We start from the raw sequence: 26,383 nt of genomic DNA, 5'->3' as shown, positions 1-26,383 counted from the left end.
CAGGTGACAGGAAGAAAACTCCTGAGCATGGTTCATAAATAGATCAGCTCACTGTGTAATTGCAGGTCAAAAATGAATGATGACTCCACTATAATTCATCAAGGTTTGCCTCGTAAGGTAGCCCTCAGCTTTAAGCTCTTTTGGGGAATAGCCTTGACTGAAAGAAACTGCTTCACACAAGCATTCTTCCATCCAAGGGCAGCCTACACCCAGTGATCAACATGAGGATATAAAGAGCCATCCCCCTCAATGTCCTAGCTCCAGAGCTCCCAGGAGGGTCAGCTGAGACCTTCATGAGGACTGTATCACAACCCAACTTCTTCCTCTGCCCAACTCTGCTTTCTTCCTCTCCCTTCCAAAGATGTGGATCCCTAGAGCCCTCTCTAATAAATGCCCCACAGGCTAATCTCCATCTGAAAGTCAGGTTCCTGCAGAACCCAAACTGTAACACTCCCTACTCAACCAAACACACACACACACACACACACACACACACACACACACACACACAAACTCATCCTCCCCTTTGATTACTCTATACTTGAGGACACTAAAGCATGCCCTGGAGATGTTATGGTAAGTTTGAAAGGCTTGGAAATAACCTCTATCTTCAGAAGGTGGCCTCAGGAGTTTGTTGTTCCCCTAAGGGCAGCTCTGCTCAATTCGGTTGCCATTGTGATTTCTGTATTGAGAGAGAGGTCACAGTGCAAACTCTCTTGAGGGGTCCGGTTGGAATGAACACACTGTAGCTTCCTCAGCCCAGCAAGGACCCAAAGGAGTCCAGGAGAGCAGAGGCAAACTCATGAGAAGCCAACAGAGTTTCCCCGACCAGGAGAGTTCCTGCTACAGTGAATCTGGGCATCTCTGCCTTCTGCAGAACAGAGAACAACTGAAGGATGCTGAGAGACAGAGGGTGAGGAATAGGGATGTGAGGCAATATCAGAAAACATTTTCCCTCTGGAATCTAGAGCAATCTGCCTATCTGCTTTTTCCTCCTTCCTCCCAACCCCTCTTGCTATCTCTGGCTAGAAGGTCAAAGATCAGCTTTGATGGATAGATAAACTTAACCAATTTGGAAAAGGGGTTCAGGAGGGAGAAAAGATTTTTTTAAACCGGAAAGGGTGAAACGATATCTGGATATGGACAGTGAACACCAGCATGCTGGCTGCCCACCTGACCATCCACCTGACCTGGGTACTTATTTCAGCCACCTTTTAGCTCCTTTAGCTCCAAAAATCACATGGACACAGTATATGAGAGTTCAGCCTAACATTTAAGTCTGGCTTTGTATTTTATGATCACCCTATTTGATCCCTATGCCAGTATGTTATTATACCATGATTTGGGAGGAGGGTATTTATTTATTTATTTTGAGAGGGAGAGGGAGAGAAAGAGAGAGAGAGAGAGAGAGAGAGAGAGAAAGAGAGAGAATGAGCAGAGGTGAGGCAGAAAGAGAGGGAGAGAGAGAGAATCCCAAACAGGCTCCATGCTCAGCACAGAGCCCAAAGTGGGGCTCGATCCCAAGTCAGTGAGATTATGACTGAGCTATGATCAAGAGCTGGACACTCAACCATCTGAGCCACCCAGGTGCCCTATACCATGGTTTTTAAGGAATCAGATTCCCAATAAGTAGATATGGGGAGTTTAGTGGAAAAGCTACATACATACACAAAAGTCCCCCTCCCTAACACATCCCACGCTTTGAGAATGATTCCCTCAGATTCTCACTTCCAAAGCTTCTTTCTAGTTTGCCACGTACTCAGCCCAGATGAGACACAGTGGTACCCAACCTTACTTGATCCCTTTAAATCTTCATCTCACACTCTCCAGGTATCCCCTTCATAAATAACTTATTTTTGCTGATGTATATTTTACAAACTGCACTTATATGTTCTATTTGCTCTTTAGAATATCTAAAATCACTCAATGCACAAGTAATAGAGGTCAAGTACACCCCCCACCTGTGCTTCCAAGTCCATTGCACTTTCTACCACACCCTTGACTTAATATACACACAGTGCCCCAGCCATCCAAGACCAAATTCCCCATTTTTGTTGCCAATCACACATATGAGAATTTTCAAATTCTGCAATCTGTTTAACACAGAAAAAAAAGATATCCCACCATAACAGCAAAGGTCTGTTTTTAACATGGGGTGAGAAACATTTAAGGAAACAAAATGTGTGGGATGTGTATGTGTTAAAATAGAAAATGATCAAATTGGAAAAAAAATTGATCCTGTGCATGATTGTTTCAGACATATTTTATAGCTTTATAAAAATATGAGAAGATGAAAAGTGGTTAATACTTAAATCTTGAGATTCAGAGTTAATCCTGAATTTGAAACCTATTTTTGGACATTTACTTGATGTGTGAGTTTAGCAAATTATTTTATCTCTGTATCTGCTTCCTCATTAGAAAAAGGAAATAGGAATAATAATACCTTATGCCAGGGCACCTGGGTGGCTCAGTTGGTTGAGTGTCCAACTCTTAATTTTGGCTCAGGTCATGATCCCTGCATTGTGGGATCGAGCCCTGCATCAGGCTCTGCGTTAAACATGGAGCCTGCTTGAGATTCTCTCCCCCTCTCCTTCTGCCTATCCCCTACTTGCATGCTCTATCTTTCTCTCTCAGTCAAATAAAAAAAAATAGCTTATGCCTCACAAGTTTGCAGTGAGGATTAAACAAAATTCTACCTGTATGAGATAAGTATTTAATTACTGATTCACTCTCAGATTATTCAAAATATGGACAAATACACCATCTAAGAAAGCTTTGTAACTTCATATTAAGGTTAATCTGGCCATAAAAGCATTAACGTGTGGGGACTGGTGTTGTTTTAGTATTCAGATTCATTACTTCTGAGAAAATGTACAAATACCTAGTTAGAGAAAAAGTCATTGGCACCAACAGTGATGGGGAAAAGACAATGGTATCAAATATTTACTCTGTCCCTGGAATCATTCTAAATGCTTTAAGCACATTTTTTAAATGAAAACATCATAAAAATATTATGGGGAAAAATACTAGTATAGCTATTTACAGATAAGAAAACTGAAATGTAAAGATACTTAATTATTTGCCTGATACTAACCAGCTGCAAAGTGGGCATTTAATTGTTGTATGACCAAATGAATAAACAAATGGTGGTTCTTTGAACTGCTATTTAAAAAATGCCTATCCAATGTGTCCATTCTCAATGTCTTGATGAATAATTTAAAACACTTTGTAGGTAGGGGCACCTGTGTGGCTCAGTCGGTTAAGTGTCCAACTTCACCTCAGGTCATGATTTTGTGGTCCATGAGTTCAAGCCCCACATCGGGCTCTGTGCTGACAGTTCAGAGCCTGAAGCCTCCTTCAGGTTCTGTGCCTCCTTCTCTCTCTACCCCTCCCCTGCTATCAATCTGTCTCTCTCTCTCTGTAAAAAATAAATAAACATTAAAAAATGTTTTTAAATAAATGAATAAATAAATAAAACACTTTGTAGGCATGAGGATATGTGAGTTTATGTTGTTCATGGTAACAAAGATTTAGAGGACATTTAGGGAAACATAGTAAGTGTGCTGCATGAGTACAATGGAAAGAGTCAGAAGTAAAGGGCCAGAACATTGGTAGATCTCCAAAATTATACATAGATAGAAAAAGAAAGAATGAGATATATGCCACAGTATTAGTGAAGTAATTGTTGAAGTAAGTGGAAGGAAAAATACCTAGACAAAGCAATAATAGATATTTTATAAGGCTATCGATATAACTAAATAAATGGATGCTGGCATAGAAGGACATATGCTTGCTTAATGGTTGGATGTCCAGGATATGGGAACATGATCAGATTTAGGAAACTAGAAGAAAAATAAGTAAAAAGTAAATTTAAAAATAAGGGTTTGGGGGCGCCTGGGTGGCTCAGTCGGTTAAGCGGCCAACTTCAGCTCGGGTCATGATCTCGCGGTCCGTGAGTTCAAGCCCCGCGTCGGACACTGTGCTGACAGCTCAGAGCCTGGAGCCTGTTTCAGATTCTGTGTCTCCCTCTCTCTGACCCTCCCCCGTTCATGCTCTGTCTCTCTCTGTTTCAAAAATAAATAAATGTTAAAAAATTTTTTTAAAATAAATAAATAAATAAGGATTTGTATGGACTGATAATGATAGGTTGACATTCACTAAGGAACATGAGCTTCTAAATAAGTACTGCTAAAGATAAACGAAGCACAACAACAAAACTTTGTTGGCCTAGGTTCATTATTCCTCTGATTTCCCTGTTGAACATTTCATCAACCCCCTTTTTTTGGCAAGTAGTTTCAAAGGTAAAGCTCAGAATGACATGACTGAGCATCTGTTTTGATACAGAGAAAAATAAAACCATCTAATCTAAAATAACTCCACTCTACTTTTGTCAGTCTCTATCCCCTTATGTAGTTTATTTTTCTTTATAGAATGTAGAACTATCTGATGATAGGTGATAGATGATAGATGATGATGATGATGAAGATAGATAGATAGATAGATAGATAGATAGATAGATAGATAGATAGATTCTTTATTAAAATGGAAGATCTAAAAGCCAGGCTGTCTCTGCCTTTTTCACAGTGGTGTCCCTACTCCCAGAAGAGCACTTTACACAAAGTAGGTGCTCAATAGGCAAATATGTTTAAGATTTAATATTAAGCTGAATTAGGAAAGTTAAACTCTGTTCCTGAAAGAAAATTCTTGTTCCCAAAGTCCATGCTATCAATACCAGAAGTGTGTGAAATCTGAAAGCTGAGAGGGGAGGGCAGCATCAGGGACCACAAAGTTGACAAGTTGCCAATATGGTAGCTAATCATGACCTTATGGGTGAAAAGTAAGCATAGGAAGAAACATACTTACTGGCTTGTTATGAAAGCAATTTGTGTGAAATGGTAAGATGTTCTTTGTTTTAGCTGGCTTCATGATCATGGAAAGAGTCAACCAAACCAGCAGTGTTTCTGAGTTCATCCTCTTGGGACTCTCCTCCCAGCCTGAAGACCAGAAGCCACTCTTTATCCTCTTCCTCACCATGTACCTGGTCACCATAACAGGGAACCTGCTCATCATCCTTGCCATCCACTCTGACCCCCAGCTCCAGACCCCCATGTATTTCTTCCTGAGTTTCCTGTCCTTCACTGACATTTGCTTTACAACAGCCATTGTCCCCAGGATGCTAGTGAACTTCCTGTCAGAAAAGACCATCTCCTATGCTGAGTGTCTGACACAAATGTATTTTATTTACGTTCTGGCCAACACTGACAGCTTCCTCCTGGTGGTCATGGCCTTTGACCGCTATGTGGCCATCTGTGACCCTTTCCACTATGTCACCACCATGAACCACCACCGCTGTGTCCTGCTGGTGGCCTTTTCCTGCTCATTTCCTCACTTCCACTCACTCCTACACACACTGCTACTGAATCGTCTCACCTTCTGTGACAACAATGTTATCCATCACTTCCTCTGTGACATCAACCCTCTGCTGAAATTGTCCTGCTCCTCCACATTTCTCAATGAAATCGTGATAATGTCAGAAGGCTCTGTTGTTTTGGTGACCCCCTTTGTGTGCATCACCTTCTCTTACATACTAATCCTCATCACAGTTCTCAAGATCCCCTCAGCTGCTGGGAAACGCAAAGCCTTCTCCACCTGTGGCTCTCACCTCACTGTGGTAACCCTCTTTTATGGAAGCATCTTCTACGTCTATTTACAGCCCCTGTCCAACTACACTGTGAGAGATCATGTGGCAACACTTGTCTACACAGTTCTTACCTCCATGCTGAACCCTTTTATCTATAGCCTGAGAAACAAAGACCTGAAACAGGGCCTGAGGAAACTGATGGGCAGGAGGAAGTCCTAGCCAGAACCTCTGGAAGCATGTTCATGAGTGTCTCTTCTCCTTTGGACCCTGTTTCTGCTGCTCAGGAGGGATAATTCATATGTGTCATGGATGTTGGATTGTATCCATTTCTTTGCATATGCAACCATCTTCCATTGAGATCATTATGATTCAATAATTGGCTCAAGGTCTACCAAAATCTTGGCTTCCAGTTTTCACATTTCTACCTCTCTCTACTTCCTCTTCTCCAGGAAACCATATCTTTTTTCATTCCCTTTAAGTACAGTTGAAACCTGTTTCCACATAAATTCCTGGAACTAATTCATAACGGTTCAAGGACTTTGATTCCCTTAGTATCCTTCTTACTTTAATGAACTTCTGTAATCAGTTTTGCTAGCTTTTTGAAAATAATTACAGTAATTTAGGGAGAGAAAGAGAGAGAGATACAGAGATAGATTGAAAATTTCATCAATTGGAAACTCACCAAAGCAAAGAATGTGTCTGGCCCATCACTTTATGCAGGGATTTTGCTCTTCCTTCTTCTCTATCATTGACAGCAGGATATTCCAGAATATTCTGGGCTCTGTAGGAACACAGGCCCATCTCTTAGCCCTGATTAGCTAAATGACTTAGTAGTTCAGCACACAACTGAACCAATGATCAGGCCAGCATGCAGCGGGGAGTTGCCTCTGGGTCTTTACCCTGGTCATCTGTTGTCTGTCCCTCATAGGCACTCACTCCCCTTGAGCCCTCTCTTAGCTTCAACTCCTCTTACAGACCCCTCTATTTCTACCATCACTACCCCTCTGAAATCTGTCTGCTTCGCAAGGAAAGATTTGTTGTATGTACTTAGAATTATCTTCCATATTTTTTGAAGAGAGAGTTAAAACCCGTATGTGAACGTTGAAGGCAGATATATAACTAGGAGATTCCAGAACCAAACATAGAGGCTCTGGGATGTAGAGTCATCCAGTGCTACAGGCAATGACTTGATTCTGTTTACTTTTCTTTTCATTCTTTATTCTCTATTATTCTTTCAGGGGTTTTAGACTCTGCAATATTTTGTATCTTAATATTTTTGCCACTTACTGTTCTATATCATTTCCAAAGATATTACTCAGCAGGTCTCACATGGGGGGCTGTGAACCTGGATTTTAATAAACACCCCATAGAGAAAACTAACTTGGCCTTATGTGAGCAGCTGAATGTTTGAAAATTTCCAATCTTTCATTGTCTCGATGTTTGTATTTCTAAGACTCATGTCCGATAGTAATAGTATATCAAGTTATCAAGCTACATGTACACAGACACTCATTGATTACAGCATTGTTTGTAATAGTGAAAAATTAGAAACAATCTAAATGCCCATCAATAGGAGAATAGACAAATAATGGTTCAATTTTTCCATAGAAAGAAATAATATATAGTAATTATAAATAATAAGGTGTATCTCTACCACTGCCCTGAATAGCCATTATGAGTGAAGTTGCAAAATAAAATGCTTAAGAATAAACCCATTTTGGGGGTCCTGGGTGACTCAGTCGGCTAAGCATCTAACTTTGGTTCAGGTCACAATCACACAGTTTGTGAGTTTGAGCCCCGCGTCGAGCTTTGTGCTGACAGCTCAGAGCCTGGAGCCTGTTTGGAATTCTGTGTTTCCCTCTCTCTTTCTGCCCCTCCCCAGCTTGTGCTATCTCTCTCTCTCTCTCTCAAAAATAAATAAGTTAACATTTAAAAACAAGAATAAACCCATTTAAAAAAAAAGAATAAGCCTAATAATAAATAAAATGCTGAATCATAAATCTGTGTTTTATTTCTTTTCTTAATTTTTTTTTTTACCATTTATTTATTTTTGAGACAGAGAGAGACAGAGCATGAATGGGGGAGGGGCAGAGAGAGAGGGAGACACAGAATCGGAAGCAGGCTCCAGGCTCCGAGCCATCAGCCCAGAGCCTGACGCGGGGCTCGAACTCACGGACCGCGAGATCGTGACCTGAGCTGAAGTCGGACGCTCAACCGACTGAGCCACCCAGGCGCCCCATAAATCTATGTTTTAAATGTGTATGTTGAATAAGTGAGATTATATATTCAGTAAGAAAATCTCCCACTGAAAATTGTTAATTCCTGCTTCAGATTCTGTGTCTCCTTCTGTTTCTGCTCCTCCCCTGCTTGTGCTGTCTCTCTCTATAAATAATAAATGAACATTAAAAAAAATTTTTTTAAAGGGGAACCTGGGTGGCTCAGTAGGTTAAGTGTCTGATTAGCTCAGGTCATGATCTCATGGCTCGTGAGTTAGAGCCCCACATCAGGCTCTGTGCTGACAGCTCAGAGCCTGGAACCTGCTTCAGATTCTGTGTCTCCTCTCTCTGCTCCTCTTCTCGTTCTCTCTCTCTCTCTCTCTCTTAAAAATAAATAAACATTTAAAAAATTTAAAGAAATTTGTTAATTCTAGGAGAGGACATGGAATAGGGAAGCAAGAGATAATGTTTGCTTTTTACTTTGTATATATCTGTAATATTGGAAGTTGTTAAAATGGCACACATATTTTTTGTAGATTAAAACTACTAATCACTAAGGAAAGTGTAACATAATCTATTGCTCTGTTTTTCATAGCATTTACTTTTGTTTAAACAGAAATAATATCATGCATGGTAGGAAAGGGTTGATATAAAGGAGGTCGTATTACCCTCCATTCAATGTCCTAATTCTTATGTTGGAGAAGCCGGTAAAGGGGAACATTCCACGTGTGCAGCAATCTCACCTCCACACAACCATAGTTGTCTTTTATTACTATCAACACTCTGGCATTGGAAGAGAAAATTCTGATCATTTTTTCTCCAAGAATGGGCATAGCCATAGATAGGCCTTTGACCATGGTCCTTTGTCCCTTGAATAAGTCTGGGTGAGGTCCAATGATTTGCATTTCTAACAAGTCCCCAGCTAATGCTGATGTGTGGATTTAGAAACAATACTTTGAGAATCACTAGGCTACTAGATATCAAGACCTCCTATAGATCTATGGTAACTAAAACTATATGGATATTTCTGAAAGTCTAGATGAACAAGACAAATGCCGTAAATCGAGAGCCCAGAAACATATCCATAGATTAGTGTATACTTGATTTAGGAATGAGGCACTGGAGAGCATATTTTCATAAATGGAACTAAGACAGTTAGGAATTCACACAGAAAAATGAAACTGGATCCCTATTACACACCATATGCAAAAACTAAACTTACCTGTGAATTGAATTCTAAACTTAAATATAAAAATTAAAACTATACCTTTACATAAAAGAATTAGGAGAATATCTTTGTCTTCTTGAAGTGGAAAAATATTTCTTAAGACATAGACAGAAAGCACTAACCATAAAAGAAAAGAATAGCAAATTGGACGTGTTAAAGTTAAATACTAATTTATGTCTGTTTGTCAGAAGACATTATAGAGTAAAAAGACAAAATGTTAAAAGATATTTGAAATTCATAAAACCAACAAAACACCCAAACTAAGAATACATAAAGATCCTGGGCAATCAAGAAGGAAAAGAAAGTGATGGAGGAAACTATGGAAAGGAATTAAGCTTTTCACACACACACACACACACACACACACACACACACACACACATACACACACCCAAATGGCCAATAATTACATTAAAAGATGCTGAGTTTCATTCAAATTCAAACTGAATCATAATGGGAACCCACTGCACACCTACCAGATAAACAAAATTAGAATTCAGAAGTTAAATATCAAGGGTTAGAAAAAAAAAGTGGAAGAGTAGATCATTATTCTGCTAGTGGGAGTATTAATTGGTACAACCAATTTCGAAAACAATTTGTTGTTACATAACATAGTAAAATTACGCAATTTATTAATTCCATTCTTGGGTATATATTCCAGAGAAACACATGTACATGTCCAACAAGAGACATGAATAAAAACATTTAATACAGGAATTAAACTTATGAGGCCCTAGAGGTGCCTAGGTGTCTCAGTTAGTTAAGCGTCCGACTTTGGCTCAGGTCATGATCTCAACATTCATGAGTTCAAGCTCCATGTCAGGCTCTGTGCTGACAGCTCAGAGCCTGGAGCCTGCTTTGGATTCTGTGTCTCCCTCTCTCTGTGCCCTTCCCATACTCACACTCTGTCTCTCTCAAAACTAAAATAAACATTAAAAAAAATTTAAACTTACGAAGCCACAAACTAGAAATAATCTAAATATTCACCTATGGTAGGATGAATAAATTCATTGTATAAAGTGTGGTATATTTATATAATGGAATACTTAACAGTATGTGCATCATCTTGATTGATCCTGACCAAACTTTTTGAGGTGTTTATTATAATCCCTGTTTTGTAAGGAAACAGGGCACAATAGGTGAAGTATCTCTCTAGCACAGATTTTTCCCTGAATTTATGACTTGTACATCCATTGTCTACTCAACATTTCTGCTTGGATGTCTAATAAATATCAGAAACTAAACATGTCAATAACCAAATTTTGGGTTTTTTTTAAGTTTTTGACTTTATGTATTTATTTTGAGAGAGAGAGAGCATGGGAAAAGAGAGAGGGAGAAAGAGAGAATCCCAAGCAAGCTCCACACCTCAGTGCAGAGCCCTACACAGGGCTCGAACTCACGAACTGTGAGATCATGATCTGAGCTGAAATCAAGAGTTAGAGGCCACCCAGACACCCCCACCAAACTCTTTTTTAAGTTTATTTATTTATTTTGAGAGAGAGATAGAGTATGCACAAGTGAGGGAGAGGCAGAGGGAGAGAGAAAATCCCAAGCAGGCTTCATGTAGTCAGTGCAGAGCCTGATGCCAGGCTCAATCTCATGAACTGTGAGATTGTGACCTGAGCTGAAATGAAGAGCTGAATGCTTAACAGAATGAGCCACCCAGGTGCTCTAATAACCAAATTCTTGATCTCCTCTGAACCTTCTTCCCTACAAGCTTCTTCATCTGAATTAACGAGGACTGCCCTTGCAGTTGCTCAGGCCAGGAACCTTGGAGTCATTCTGGACTCATTTCTCTTTTGCCCATGCCACAACCAATGTATCTGAAAGTCTTGTTGGTTCTACCTTCACAAAATATCTACCTTCACTGCAACCACCTTCATTCAAGCCACTATCATTTCTCACCTGCATTATTGCAACTGTTCTTACTTTCACCATTGCACTCCTACGGTCTTTGCTCAACATAGCACCATAGCCAGCACCTTGCCTGAACAGAGATGATAACAGACCCTAGCTAGTGTCACCACTGATCATGGACCACAGTAAGCAGGCACACTCAAATGTGGGGCTTCAGTGGGGCCACTGCAGCCTCCCTGACATCAGAGTCAGCAGTGGCCTTACCCAATAGAATCCCCACTAGCAAGCCCCACTTGCTTAAAGCTGCTACCAACTGGCCCATCCATAAACCCAAGCTGAACTGACTGATGGACTGTCCCTGCTAAATCAAATCTAGGAAGTCTAGAAGATTGTTTACTCAAATATTCAGATACCAATGCCAGGAATCAAGGACCATAAAGAATCAGGTAAACATAACACGACCAAAGGAAACTAATAAAGCTCCGATAACTGATCCAAAAGAAGTGAGGTCTATAATTGTGTGACAAAGAATTCAGAATAATTTTCTTGAAGAAGTTTAATAAAGTACAAGAACACACAGATAGACAACTAAACAAAATTAGGAATACAATGTGTGAGCAGAGTAAACCCAACAAAACATTTAAGAAATCTTGCATGGTGATCAAGTGGGATTTATCCCTGGGATGCAAGGATAGTTTCCTATACACAAATCAACAGATATGATACACCACACGTATAGAATGTTATAAATGAAGTGCAAGTTGCAAAATAAAATGCTTAAGAATAAATCCATTGGGGGCATCTGTGTGACTCGGTTAAGCATCTAACTTTGGCTCAGGTCATGATCTCACAGTTTGTGAGTTTGAGCCCCACTTCGGGCTTTGCACTGAAAGATTAAAAATCATATGATCCTCTCAATAGTCACAGAAAAATCATTTGACAAAATGCAAACTCCTTCATGACAAAAACTCAATAAATTGTATATAAAATGAATATACATCAACATAATAAAGGCCATATATGACAAGCCTACAGCTAACATCATATTCAATGGTCAAAGGTTGAAATCTTTTCCACCAGAAACAGCAACGCTACAGGAAACACAATGACACTAAATTCATGTCTTTCAATAATCACTCTAAATGTAAGTGGACTAAATGCTCCAATCAAAATGCATGGGGTTTCAGAATGGATTTAAAAAAAAAATCTATATGCTGCCTACAAGAGACTCATTTTAGACCTAAAGACACCTGCAGATTGAAAGTAAGGAGATGGAGAACCATCTAACATGCTAATGGATGTCAAAAGAAAGCTGGAGTAGCCATACTTACATCGGAAAAACTAGCTTTTAAAACAAAGGTTGTAACAAGAAAGGAGGGCATTATATCATAATTAAGGGGTCTATCCACCAAGAAGATCTAAAAATTGTAAATATTTTGAGCGCCTGTGTGGCTCAGTCTGTTAATTGTCCAAATTTGGCCCAGGTCATGATCTCACAGTTTGTGGGTTCAAGCCCTATATCAGTCTGTGATGATAGGTCAAAGCCTGGAGCCTGCTTCAGATTCTGTGTCTTCCTTTCTCTGCCTCTCCCCCGCTCACACTCTGTCTCTGTCTCAAAAATAAATAAACATTAAAAAAATATTTAAAATTTTTTTAATTGTAAATATTTATGCCCCCAACTTGAAAGAGCCCAAATATATAAATAAATTAATCACAAATATAAAGAAACTCATTAATAATAATGCCATAATAGTAGGGGACTTCAACACCCACTCAGCAATGGACAGATCATCTAAGCAGAAAATCAACAAGGAAACAATGGCTTTGAATGACACTGGACCACATGGACTTAACAGATATATTGAGAACATTTCATCCTAAAACAGCAGAATACACATTCTTCTCATGGTCACATGGGTCATTCTCCAAAATAGATCACATACTGGTCACAAATCAGCCCTCAATAGGTACAAAAAGATCAATATCATACCATGCATATTTTCAGACCACAATGCTATGAAACTTGAAATAAACTACAAAGAAAAATTTGGAAAGACCACGAATACTTGGAAATTAAAGAACATCCTATGAAAATAATTAATGGGTTAACCAAGAAATTAAAGGAGAAATTAAAAAATACATGGGAGCCAATGAAAATGAAAACACAACAGTCCAAAACCTCTGAAATGCAGCAAACACAGTCATAAGAGGGAAGTATATAGCAATCCAGGCCTTCCTAAAGAAGGAAGAAAGGTCTCAAATACACAACCTTATCTTACACCTAAAGGAGCTGGAAAAAGAACAAGAAATAAAACCTAAAACCAGAAGAAGAAGGGAAATAATGAATATTAGAGCAGAAATCAATGATATCGAAACAAAACAAAAAACAGAACAGATCAACGAAACCAGAAATTTATTCTTTGAAACAATTAACAAAATTGATTGATTTTGTTAGATTGATCAAAACGAATAAAGAAAGGACCCAAATAAATGAAATCAAGAATGAAAGAGGAGAGATCACACCCAACACTGCAGAAACACAAACAATTATAAGAGAAAATTATGAGCAATTATATGCCAACAAATTGGGCAATCTGGAAGAAATGGACACATTCCTTGAAATATATAAGCTACCAAAATTGAAACAGGAAGAAATAGAAACTTTTAACAGACCCATAACCAGTAAAGAAATTGAATCAATAAATTGATTCAAAAATCCCCCAACAAACATGATTCCAGGGCCAGATGACTTTCCAGGGGAATTATACCAAACATTTAAAGATGAGTTAGTATTTATTCTTTTGGAGCTGTTCCAAAAAATGGAAATGGAAAGACAACTTCTAAACTCATTCTATGAGGCCAGCATTACCTTGATTCCAAAACCAGCTAGAGACCCCACTAACAAGGAGAATTACAGGTCAACCCCCCTGATGAACATGGATGCAAAAATTCTCAACAAGATACTAGCAAACCAAATCCAACAATGCATTAAAAGAATTATTCACCACAATCAAGTGGGATTTATTCCTGGGCTTCAGGGGTCGTTCAATATCCACAAATCAATCAATGTAATACATCACATTAATAAAAGGGTAAGACCTATATGATCCTCTCAATAGATGAAGAAAAATATTTGACAAAACATAGTATCCTTTCTTCATAAAAACCCTCAAGAAAGTAGGGATAGAAGGAATATACCTCAAGATCATAAAGGCCATATACAAAAGACCCACAGCTAATATTGTCCTCAATGAGGAAACACTGAGAGCTTTCCCCTTAAGATCAGGAACATGACAGGGATGTCCACCATGTTCAACATGGTGTTGGAAGTCCTAGCCTCAACAATCAGACAACAAAAAGAAATAAAAGGCATCCAAAATGGAAAAGAAGAAGCCAAACTTTCACTGTTTGCAGACAACATGATACTCTATGGGGAAAAGCCAAAAGACTCCACCAAAAAACAGCTAGAACTCAAACATTAATTCACCAAAGTCACAGGATATGAAATCAATGTACAGAAATCAGTTGCATTTCTATACACCAATAATAAAGAAGCAGAAAAAGAAATCAAGGAATTGATCCCATTTACAATTGTATCAACAACTATAAAATACCTAGGAATAAAACCTAACCAAAGAGGTAAAAGGTCTGTACACTGAAAACTATAGAATGCTCATGAAAGAAATTGAAGAAGACAGAAAGAAATGGAAAAGCATTCAATACTCGTGGATTGGAAGAACAAATATTGTTAAAATGTCAATACTACCCAAACCAATCTACACATACAATGTAATCCTATCAAAATAACAACAGCATTCTTCACAGGGCTAGAACAAATAATTCTAAAATTTGTATGCAATCAGAAAAGATCCCAAATAGCCAAAGTAATGTTGAAAAAGAAAACCAAAGCTGGAGGCATCACATTTCTGGACGTCAAGCTGTATTACAAAGCTGTAATCATCAAGACAGTATGGTACTGACACAAAAACAGCTGAAAGCAAATGGTGTTGGGAAAACTGGACAGCAACATGCAGAAGAATGAAACTGGGCCACTTTCTTACACCATACACAAAAATAAATTCAAAATGGATGAAAGACCTAAATGTGAGACAGGAAACCATCAAAATCCTAGAGGAGACCACAGGCAGTAACCTTGGCCACAGCAACTTCTTACTAGACGTGTCTCTGGAGGCAAGAGAAATAAAAACAAAAATGAACTATTGAGACACCATTAAGATAAAAAGCTTCTGCAGAGAGAAGGAAACAACCAACAAAACTGAAAGGCAACTGATAGAATGGGAGAAGATATTTGCAAACGACATATTAGATAAAGTGTTGTATCTAAAATCTATAAAGAACTTATCAAATACAACATCCCCCCAAAAAATAATAATATAGTGAAGAAATTGGCAGAAGACATGAATAGACACTTGTCCGAAGAAGACATCCCAATGGCCAACAGACACATGTAAAGGTGCTCCACATCACTCACCATCAAATCAAAACCACAATGAGATACCAAGTTGCACCTGTCAGAATGGCTAAAATTAATAACTGTAGATAAACAGATGTTGGCAAGGATGCAGAGAAAGGGGAACCCTCTTGCACTGTTGGTGGGAATGCAAACTGGTGAAGCCATTCTGGAGAGCAGTATGGAGGCTCCTCAAAAAACTAAAAATAGAACTACCCTACAACCCAGCAATTGCACTACTAGGTATTTACCCATTGGATACAAAAATACAAACTCCAAGACGTACATGCACCCCAATGTTTATAGCAACATTATCAACAATAGCCAAACTATGGAGAGAGCCCAAATGTCCATTGACTGATGAATGGATAAAGAAGATGTGGTATATACATATAATGGAATATTACTCAGCCATCAAAAAAATAAATCTTGCCATTTGCAATGACATGGATGAAGCTAGAATCTATTATGCTAAGTGAAATAAATCAATCATAAATACAAATATATGATTTCATTCATATACATAATTTAAGAAATAAAACAGATGAATATATGGGAGGGGGAAAGATAAGAAAAGGAAATAAACCACAAGAGACTGTTTTTTAATTTTTTTATGTTTATTTATTTTTGAGAGACAGAGAGAGCACAATCAGGGGAGGGGCAGAGAGAAGGAGACACAGAATCCAGCAGGCTCCAGGCCCTACTACACTGACAGCAGCTAGTCCAATGCAGGGCTCAAACTCATGTACTGTGAGATCATGACCTGAAGCAAAATCAGACACTTTACTGACTGAGCCACCCAGGTGCCCCCACAAGAGACTCTTAATACAGAACAAACTGAAGGTTGGTGGAGGGAGGTGGGTGAGGGAGGGGTGGGCTGGATGAGTGATGGGTATTAAGAAGGTCACTTGTGATGAGCACTGGGTGTTGTATGTAAGTGATGAATCACTGAATTCTACTCCTGAAACTAACATTACACTGTATGCTAACCAAAATATAAAGAAGAAGGAGGAGAAGGAGGAGGGGGGGGGAGGAGTAGAAGAAGAAGAAAAGGAACTGAAATGGAGGGAGGAAGGGAGGGAGGAAGGAAGGGAGGAAGGAAGGAAAGGGAGGGAGAGAGGGAGGAAGGGTGAGGGAGAGGGAGGGAGAGAGGGAGGGAGGGAGGGAGGAAGAAGAAAGAATGAGAAAAAGTTGAATGAATGATTAGAAAGGACAGCCACATGACTAGTAAGAGGAAGAGGCAGGAGTAAAAATCCAGGACTTTCTATCTCTGTAGTACCTACTCTAATACATAGATTAAAGCTGAAAAATTAACCTTGAGGCTAAGGAAGCAGACACACACATGTATTGCGACAACAGCAAAATGTGTTTCATTTCCTACATCTTGTTATGGATAGTGTTCACCATGATATACAATATTCTGTCTATAAAATTCCAAAGGAAATTTTCTATCTGGTTTCAATGCCAGGATGAGTCATTATCCTCATTTTTCAGATGAAAACTGAGGCTCTATTATGCAGGCTAAGTCATTTGTTAAAAGCAACTAACTTACTGGCAAGGCCAGCAATCTATTAAAATCTTCTTTCTTCTGGGGCGCCTGGGTGGCTCAGTCAGTTGAGCCTCCGGCTTTGGCTCAGGTCATGATCTTGCAGTTCATGGGTTTGAGCGCCACATCCGGCTCTGTGCTGACAGTTCAGAGCCTGGAGCCTGCTTCAGATTCTGTGTCTCCCTCTCTCTCTGCCCCTCCCCCACTCATTCTCTCTCTCTCTCTCTCTCTCTCTCTCTCTCTCTCTCTCTCTCAAATAAATAAACATTAAAAAAATTTTTTAATCTTCTTTCTTCAACACTAACCCTTAAAAGACTGCTCTGAGCCTAAACTCTGAAAACACATGTACTATTTTTCCAAAGTCCCTTAGCTAAATATGACAACAACCATTGCATACCGTGTGCTTTAAACATACATCAACCGACATTAAACTAATCCCACAGAGGAAAAAAAATAATCAGATCCACATGCCTGCCAAGACACTGGAACACACATACATACCACTGATCTACCCCCACTGAATCCCCTGGAAACTGCCACCTCCCTGTTCTAGAATATACCGCCGTCCACACCTGCATCCCCAAAAAAAAATATTCACCCACATAAATGTTTGTCCACCCCTGATAACCCAGAGTTGGGGAGACTAAAGCACACCCTTGAGATGTTGCAGTGAGGTTAAGTGGCTCTGGAATGAACCCCACATCAAAACAGAAAGCCTCAGGCCTCCCCTGTCCCCTTGAGTCAGCCATGCTAGGTGTGATTTCCAGTCTGCTTCCTCTGCCTAGAGCAATCACAGGACCAGCTCCCTTGAGAGGTCATCACACCACAACTCCTTCAGCCTAACAAGGGCCCCCGAGGCCAGCAGAGCAGAGCTCAGACTCAGGAGACGCTCGCTGCCTGAGCTTCTGCCATCAAGACGGTCCTTGCCCCTTGAGTCAAGACGTCTCTGCCTTCTGAAATGGGGAGCTGGGAAAGCAGCAGCATGCTGGGGGCCAGACTTGAGGGACTGGAGGCCAGTGAGGGGAAACGTGCTATCCCTTCCAAGTAGCACATCAGCTCCCCTGCCTTTCCTGTTCCTCTCCTTGTTAATCAGCCCAGAGTGCCATGGGAGAAACATGAGGGGGCTGTGCTTGGCTGAGAAGCAGACTTGCAGCTGAGTAGCAGATGTAGTGCAGACCAGTTTCTGGAGAAAGTGGAAGGCAAGAACAGCATCTGGATCTGGAGGTGAGCTTCGGTAAGCTGGACACCCTCTTGGCCAGCTTCCCTCCAACCTCTGGCACTTACTCTTTCCTCCCTGAATTTTCAAATATTGTGTGGATTAAGCAGTCATAGGGTCCAACTAAAACCTCCACCCAGCTTTTGGTTTTCAGTCCATCCAGTTTGACCTCAAGACCATCTACCCTATGTGCTTTGCTAGAAGCAAAACACAGGAAGGAAGGAAGGAAGGAAGGAAGGAAGGAAGGAAGGAAGGAAGGAAGGAAGGAAGGAAGGAAAAGAGAAAGAAAGAAAGAAAGAAAGAAAGAAAGAAAGAAAGAAAGAAAGAAAGGAAGGAGAAAGAAAGAAAGAAGGAAAGAAAGAAAGAAAGAAAGAAAGGAAGAAAGAAAGAAAAAGAAAGAAAGAAAGAAAGAAAGAAAGAAAGAAAGAAAGAAAGAAGGAAAGGAAACTATTGTATTCCCAGTCTTACACACTTACCCTGTGCTTTGAGAACTGTTCTTCCTGATTCTCAGATTCAAGACCTTCCTTTTTTCTAGTTATCAGAATAGGTGATCCTCTCACTTATGACCTGGATCACCCAATACCATTAATTAAACCAAATCTCCACTAATTTCTTATTTCCACAGGCAGCCTTTTCATAGATGGCTCACTTTTTAATATTGACCTGTGTTTAAAAAACTGTCTTGCAGACATGGTGTCTCATTTGCTATTCATAAAACATCCGGAATCAGCTTGTGAGCAGGTGACCAAGGACAAATCAAGCCCCCATCTTTTGTCTTAACTCGAGGACACTGTCCAGCACCAACCACAACTCTCCATGCCAGACATGCCCCAGACATGCATGGCCAATTTTTTCCACCTGATTTTGGCCAATTAATCATAGATGTTCAAAATTTCAAATCCACAATCTGTGTAACACAGCAAGATCAGTCACCTCTTCAGCCACTACAAGGATAGATTCTGAACATGGGAAAAGAAAGATTGTTAGTTAAGAGGGAAAGAAAGGGAGGTCATTTAGGAAATGACACAGTGAGGAAAACAGTGCCTGTGCGTGATTGTGACAGACAGTATATACACCAAAACACGAGGAGGTGTAGCCTGAGGGTTAAGAGCATGAGCTTCAGAGTGATTCCTCTTGGAGTTCAAATCCTGATTGCTACTCACTTACTTAGTGACCTTGAGCAAACCACTTCACTCTAAGCCTCAGGCTTCTGATAACAACAATACGTTGTGATCCCTCATCGTGGGAATTTGTGAGGTGCTTAGCACAAGCTTGACATGTAGTACATTTTCAATAATATTGGTTATTGTTTTTAACTTTAACTACTGGTTCACTCAGATCATTCAATGCCTAAACAAATCATCCTTCCATAGGATCTTACAAAATCATGAGGTTAGTCTGACAACTTGGCATTGAGGGATATGACACTTCAAGCATCTGAGTGATTGATTTTGAGGACAACCAGTCATAGCAGATAAGGGAAAGCAACAATGGGATTGATGATGATCAAGAGTTTCTCCTGGGCGCATGGGTGGCTCAGTCAGTTAAGCGTCCGACTTCAGATCATGTCATGATCTCACGGTCTGTGAGTTTGAGCCCCTCGTCGGGCTCTGTGCTGACAGCTTGCATCCTGCTTTGGATTCGGTGTATCCCTCTCTCTGCCCCTTCCCCACTCATGCCTCTGTCTCTCTCTTTCTCTCAAAAGTAAATAAACATTTAAAAAAAAAATTTTTAAGGGTTTCTCCTGAGTGTTCACAATATGCTTGTCTCTCTTCTGTCTTCTCATTTCTCACTAAATTCTCATGAGCATGTGAATATTTGTGTCCAATATCATACATAGTGAATCTGAGGTATAAAGATGTTTAGCAACTTACCATTGCATTGTAAGCATTTTTTTTTAAAGATTTACTGTCTTAGCAAGTTTGGAATATGCAATGCAATGTTATAGCTATAATCTCCATGATGTACATGACATTATAGAATTGTTAATATCTGTACAGCATTTAACTGTTAAATGAGTTAATACATTGATATTTCAACATTAAACAAATGAATATATTAATATAGAATAAGAATTTTTAATGCATGAAAATCTAATGTAAATGGGTCATTGAAAAGGTGTGAAAGAATATGCTGCTTCTAAAGAAATTATTTCAAACACTTTCATGATATAAGCATGTTCGTTGTAGAGATTTTTATGGCAACAACGAATATATAAATAAACAGTGTCTCAAACTTTGAGAACCTCTATGTAATATGTTCATTGGTGAGATATAGATGAATATGCTGACTCCAAAAACTTGATTTAAAACACTTTGTTTATTCAAGATCTCTCATTGCAGAAACTTTTGTAGTAGCAATAAATGGAGGCCACTTTGATATCCATCACCGGGTAATTGGATATGACTGAGAAAAAGCACATATATGTCAACAGTTAATATATATAAAATTAATATGTTTTCATAGGTATTTTTGCATACATATATGGTTTCTAAATGTAAATTCTTCTATCCCTCCAGCCTTCAATATAAGGCCCTTGTGATGCCCATGGATTTGGGAAGGAAGGACCACATCAAGGACCATGAGACTAATAAGCTGTCCCTACAGAGCAACTAATTGCAACCAGAGAAAAAACAGACTTGCTGGGTTCTCAGGATTTGGGCTCTGGTCTTACAGTATGGTAAAAAAATAAACGTCTTGTATATAACTAGACTCAAGTCAATGGAAAGAGTCAACCAAACCAGCAGTGTTTCTGAGTTCATCCTCCTGGGGCTCTCCTCCCAGCCTGAAGACCAGAAGCCACTCTTTATCCTCTTCCTCACCATGTACCTGGTCACCATAACAGGGAACCTGCTCATCATCCTTGCCATCCACTCTGACCCCCAACTCCAGACCCCCATGTATTTCTTCCTGAGTTTCCTGTCCTTCACTGACATTTGCTTTACAACAACCATTGTCCCCAGGATGCTACTGAGCTTCCTGTCAGAGAAGACCATCTCCTATGCTGGGTGTCTGACACAGATGTATTTTATTTATGCTCTGGGCAACACTGACAGCTGCCTCCTGGCGGTCATGGCCCTTGACCGCTATGTGGCCATCTGTGACCCCTTCCACTATGTCACCACCATGAACCACCACCGCTGTGTCCTGCTGGTGGCCTTTTCCTGCTCACTTCCTCACCTCCACTCACTCCTACACACACTGCTACTGAATCGTCTCACCTTCTGTGACAACAATGTTATCCATCACTTCCTCTGTGACCTCAGTCCCCTGATGAAATTGTCCTGCTCCTCCACATTTCTCAATGAAATTGTGATAATGTCAGAAGGCTCTGTTGTTTTGGTGACCCCCTTTCTGTGCATCACTTTCTCTTACATACGAATCCTCATCACAGTTCTCAAGATCCCCTCAGCTGCTGGGAAACGCAAAGCCTTCTCCACCTGTGGCTCTCACCTCACTGTGGTAACCCTCTTTTATGGAAGCATCTTCTACGTCTATTTACAGCCCCTGTCCACCTACACTGCCAGGGACCACATAGCAACACTTGTCTACACAGTTCTTACCTCCATGCTGAACCCTTTTATCTATAGCCTGAGAAACAAAGACCTGAAACAGGGCCTGAGGAAGCTGATGGGCAGGAGGAAATCCCAGGCAGCACCCTCTTGACAAACACGCAAGTGGAATCTGCTTCACTTGAATCTAATATCTACTAGATCTTGGTGAACCACTGAACTGCTAGAGGTTAGTTTTTTTTAATCCATGTGAGACACGGCTATTGTGGGTGATCACATGCATTGATGACAGCCCACAATTGTCCCCCACTCTGTTTAAATCATGATACTCTTCCTTACTATTCCTCAACTTTCTCACAAAGATTCATCACATTCTCATCCTCTAAATAATACTTTAAACTAACCATTTCCAACTAATATTTCCTGAAAAAATTGCTGTCCTTTTATTAAGACTTACTCTCCAATACCTTTCACATTTCAGTATATTGCTGAAAACGATTACCTAATTTAAAGCTGTTGAATATCTTTGTAAACATTTCAAGGGAGAAAGAATAGAGGGAGAGAGGGAAGGGGAGGAGAGGAATTAAATTTTAGCTAATTTTCTTATAAGGATTTTTATAATTTCTTATTTTTTTTCCTTCATAAAACTTATTCTTGCTTAAAAATTAAATTTTGCCTTTACTCTTATCTTTCTATTCTTTTAAAAAAAATTTAATGTCCATTTATTTTTGAGAGAGAGCAAGTGGGGGAGAGGCAGAGAGAAAGAGAGACACAGAATCTGAAGCAGGCTCCAGGCTCTGAGCTGTCAGCACAGAGACTGACACAAGGCTTAAACTGATGACTGTGAGATCATGACCTGAGTTGAAGTCAGATGCTTAATTGACCGAGCCACCCATGTGCTCCTTATCTTTCTATTCTTGATTATGTTGCTGTGGCCTTATTTCTCTTATATTTCCTCTTATTTTTTTACTATACAACTTAAAAATGGTAATAGCCAGAAAGAACAAGAACCAAGAGTGATTATATGAAAGTTATCCATTCCACAAGGAGGAAGTTGGAACCTCTCTTTCCTCCATCTATCCCTAAACATATATGTTTAAAAATATGTGATTTAATACTTTATTCTAGAAACTCCCACTCTTCGGGTTCTAACCTATGGAAATAGTATCATAAAAGTATATTGGATATTGAGATACATTTTTTCACTGACTTCCAGTTATTACAGATAAAAATTGGCAAAACAGTCGGGGCACCTGGGTGGCTTAGTTGGTTAAGCGTCCCACCTTGGCTCAGGTCATTATCTTACTGCTTGTGGGTTCAAGCCCTGCCTCAGGCTCTGTGCTGACAGCTCAGAGCCTAGAGCTTGCTTCATATTCTGTGTTTCCCTTTCTCTCTGCCCCTCCTCCACTTGTGCTCTCTCTCTCTCTCTCTCTCCCAAATATAAATAAAAACATCAACATTTTTTTAAATGGCAACAACCTAAAATCTTATCTCTGAAGAATGGAGATATTATGATTAGTTACATAGAATGTAAGAATATGCAGCAAGTTGAGGGGCGCCTGGGTGGCTCAGCCAGTTGAGCATCCAACTCTTGATTTTGGCTCAGGTCACAATCCCAGGGTCATGGGATCGAACTCTTGCATCAGGCTCTGTGCTGAGCATGGAGCCTGCTTAAGATTCTCTCTTTCTCCCCCTGCCCTCTGCCCCTCTCCTCTGCTTGCTTTCTCTCTCTCAAAAAGTATTTTTTTAAAAAAGAATATGTAGCAAGTTGGAAGAATCAAATAAATGTTTATTACTTCCTTGAAAAGCCATTAGGTGGAAAAATAAAGATATAGAACAAGTATAAAAGTATGAATTCATTATGTTTTTAAAGATTGTATAAATATATATGTGGGTATAGTCAATGCAGTAAGAATGTAAGTGTAGTAGGGGACAGAGAGAATTTCCAATTAATGCACACTTGTAATCTCTAATTCATTTAAATAAATATTGATAGCACATTAAATGTAAACCGATTAATAAATCAGATGGCCAATGCAATGGTGAAGGAATTTCTTTGCAAGGTACCAAAGAGGAGAAACTTTCTATGTGTATGCATATCTGAAACACATCATAGTTTGGTTCTGCCACTCGAATTATAATTTGATGGTATATAACATTCTAGAAACCAAAAGTTTTGAAAGTTTAAGGATAAACCTGGATTGTCCTACTGCATCAAGTGTTTCCATTGAGAAACAAGAGGTCATTGTAATTTATGTTCCTTTGTGACCCCCTCCCCTAATCACAGTCTATAGATACCCTACACCAAATGTGACCAGGCTGCTACTGCTTAAGCTGTGGGAGAGTGAACTCTGATTCCATGCACTTTACTCCAAATTTCAGCGCAGGAGCCTGGTCATTGTCCTTGGAAATTGACAGGCCCAATTTAAATGAAAATTAAAACAACCTAGAACAGCTAATACAACCTTGAAGAAAAATCACAAAGTTGGAGGAAACACATTACCAAATTTCAAGATTTCTACAAAGCTGACATAATTAATATAGTGCAGTATTTATGTGGTGTAGAATAGATAAATAGATCAAGGTAACAGAATGGAGAACACAGAAATATATACTTATTTATATAATCACTTGACTTTTGACCAAGTGCCAATGCAATTTAGTGGAGAAAGGAGTACCCATTCAATACATTATGCTAGAGCAACTGGATATGCACACAGAAAATAGCCTACTAATTACTGCACACCATACATGAAAATAAATTCAAAGTGGCTCATAGATTTAATGTAAGGGCTGAAACTGTTAAATTTTTTTTTATTCAAAAATAATAGAAAAATATATTTGTGACCTTGACATAAGTGATGATTTCTCAGTCAAGAAACAAAAGAACCAACCATAAGAGAAAAATTATTGAGTAGATTTCATGAAATTCAAAACTTCTGCTTATCAAAAGTCACCTTAAGAAAGTGAAAATGGAGGGGTGCTTGGGTGGCTCAGTCAGTTAAGCGTCTGACTCTTGATTTCTGCTTAGGTCATGATCTCATGGTTTGAGAGTTGTAGCCTGCATTGGGCTCTGTGCTAACAGCACAGAGCCTGCCTGAGATGCTCTCTCTCTCTCTCTCTCTCTCTCTGCCCCTCCCCAGCTCTCTCTCTCTCTCTCTCTCTCAAAATAAATAAATAAACTTAAAAAAAGAAAGTAAAAATGGGAAAAATATTCACACTACATATATCAGACAAAAAACATATCTAAAATATATAAGAACTTAAATCAAAAAGTAAAAGCATAAATTTAATGTTTAAAAGTAGATATAAAAATTGAAAAGACACTTTACAAAAGAAGATATTCAAGTGGCCAATACTGCATGTGAAAGATGCTCAGCATAATTACTTACCAGGTAAATGGAAATTAAAGTCATAATGTGATACCACATAACACTCAAAAGAATGGCTACAATTTAAAAGACAATACACAATTTTTGTAGGATTTGGAACAACCAAAATTCTCATATATTGATAGTGGGAATGTGAAATTATGTAATCACTTTGGAAAACAGTTTGGCAATAAAATTAAAATTAAAATTAAATTAATAAAATTAAATATAAAACAACCCTAAGTCTATACAAAAAAATCTTGTACAAAATATTCACACCAGCTTTATTCATAATAGAGCAGACTAAAAACAAGTCAAATGTTCATTAACAGGAATTAGATAAACAAATCATTAGTAAAAGGTATACACTTAAGATTTGCACTATTTTACTAGATGTAAACTACATTTCAATTTTAAAAGAAGTTGGATGACCTGGAGATAATGAGAAGAGGCTTTGGGACTATCAGCACCTGTGCACAGGACAGATTAACACCAGGCAAATATGTGCTTCATCTGAATACAAGGGACAGTATTAGGGAAATATCTTTGAAAATTTGGGACATTCAGAGGTAGGAATGAGAGGGACAGAGATGATGCTACCTATCACCTCACAAAAGTTATCTGCACCTCACAAAATGCCTCTATGTCCTGTCAATCCAATTGACTTGAGTCCAGGATAACATCTGCACATCCAGTCCAGAAGGAGACATTGCAGCTCAGAATTCAACTTAAATTCCTCTAAACTTGTGCATATTCTTAAAAGAAAAATGAGCCAGATAATGACTTCACCTAGCGGCCCTAAATTAAGAGTGACCATAGGTGATGCCTCCCTCTTTCCTAGTGGAGATTCGCCCATCATCCTTTGCCTTTCTTCTCCTTCCCAGAAATGAACAAAAGCAGCAGCTCCGGAGAGCCTAATCCCGCTACGTGCCGCTAGAGGGCAGTATAGCTGAACCAGCGATGTCTATTCAGTGAAGCCCAGTCTAGGTAAGACAAGTAATGATTAGAATAAGTGAGAGAGACCTGTGGCAGTTGAAAAGAAATAACATAATGGAAAATACTGGCTGGAAAGGGAGTTGTCACTCTTTCCTTAAAAACCACCTCAGTGCATGACAGTAATAGACTTAGCTATTTCTCTCATATGTAGTGTTTAGTCATGGCCAATACTAGAATATGCCCCAGGACTCATTTTCCCAAGGACAGTTGGACCAAAGCCACACTGCCCTTTATACATACAATTTGAAGGGAAGACATCACTCAGTGTTCCTTGATGAGCTGTCTAGATAATAGTAGATTGGAATTATTATTTTAGTGCCATGTTGTTA

At 39.2% G+C, this 26,383-nt stretch overlaps 2 protein-coding genes across 2 annotated transcripts; both read left to right on the top strand.

Annotated features, from left to right (window-relative positions):
- Nucleotides 1–4,900: 4,900 nt before the first annotated feature.
- Nucleotides 4,901–5,860, top strand: LOC109270195 (olfactory receptor 1L8-like). Its single transcript, XM_019454629.2, has one exon. The coding sequence runs from the start codon at nt 4,901–4,903 to the stop codon at nt 5,858–5,860; it is 960 nt and encodes a 319-aa protein (XP_019310174.2).
- Nucleotides 5,861–20,896: 15,036 nt separating this feature from the next.
- Nucleotides 20,897–21,841, top strand: LOC109270196 (olfactory receptor 1L8-like). Its single transcript, XM_019454630.2, has one exon. It carries the CDS (start codon nt 20,897–20,899, stop codon nt 21,839–21,841), a length of 945 nt encoding a protein of 314 aa, XP_019310175.2.
- Nucleotides 21,842–26,383: the final 4,542 nt, after the last annotated feature.

Source organism: Panthera pardus, unplaced genomic scaffold (genome assembly GCF_024362965.1).
Source record: "Panthera pardus isolate Hobbes unplaced genomic scaffold, ASM2436296v1 HiC_scaffold_20, whole genome shotgun sequence".
Lineage (NCBI taxonomy): Eukaryota > Metazoa > Chordata > Mammalia > Carnivora > Felidae > Panthera > Panthera pardus.
The sequence above is the reverse complement of the archived record's forward strand: the minus strand, read 5'-3'. Positions and strand labels throughout refer to the sequence as shown.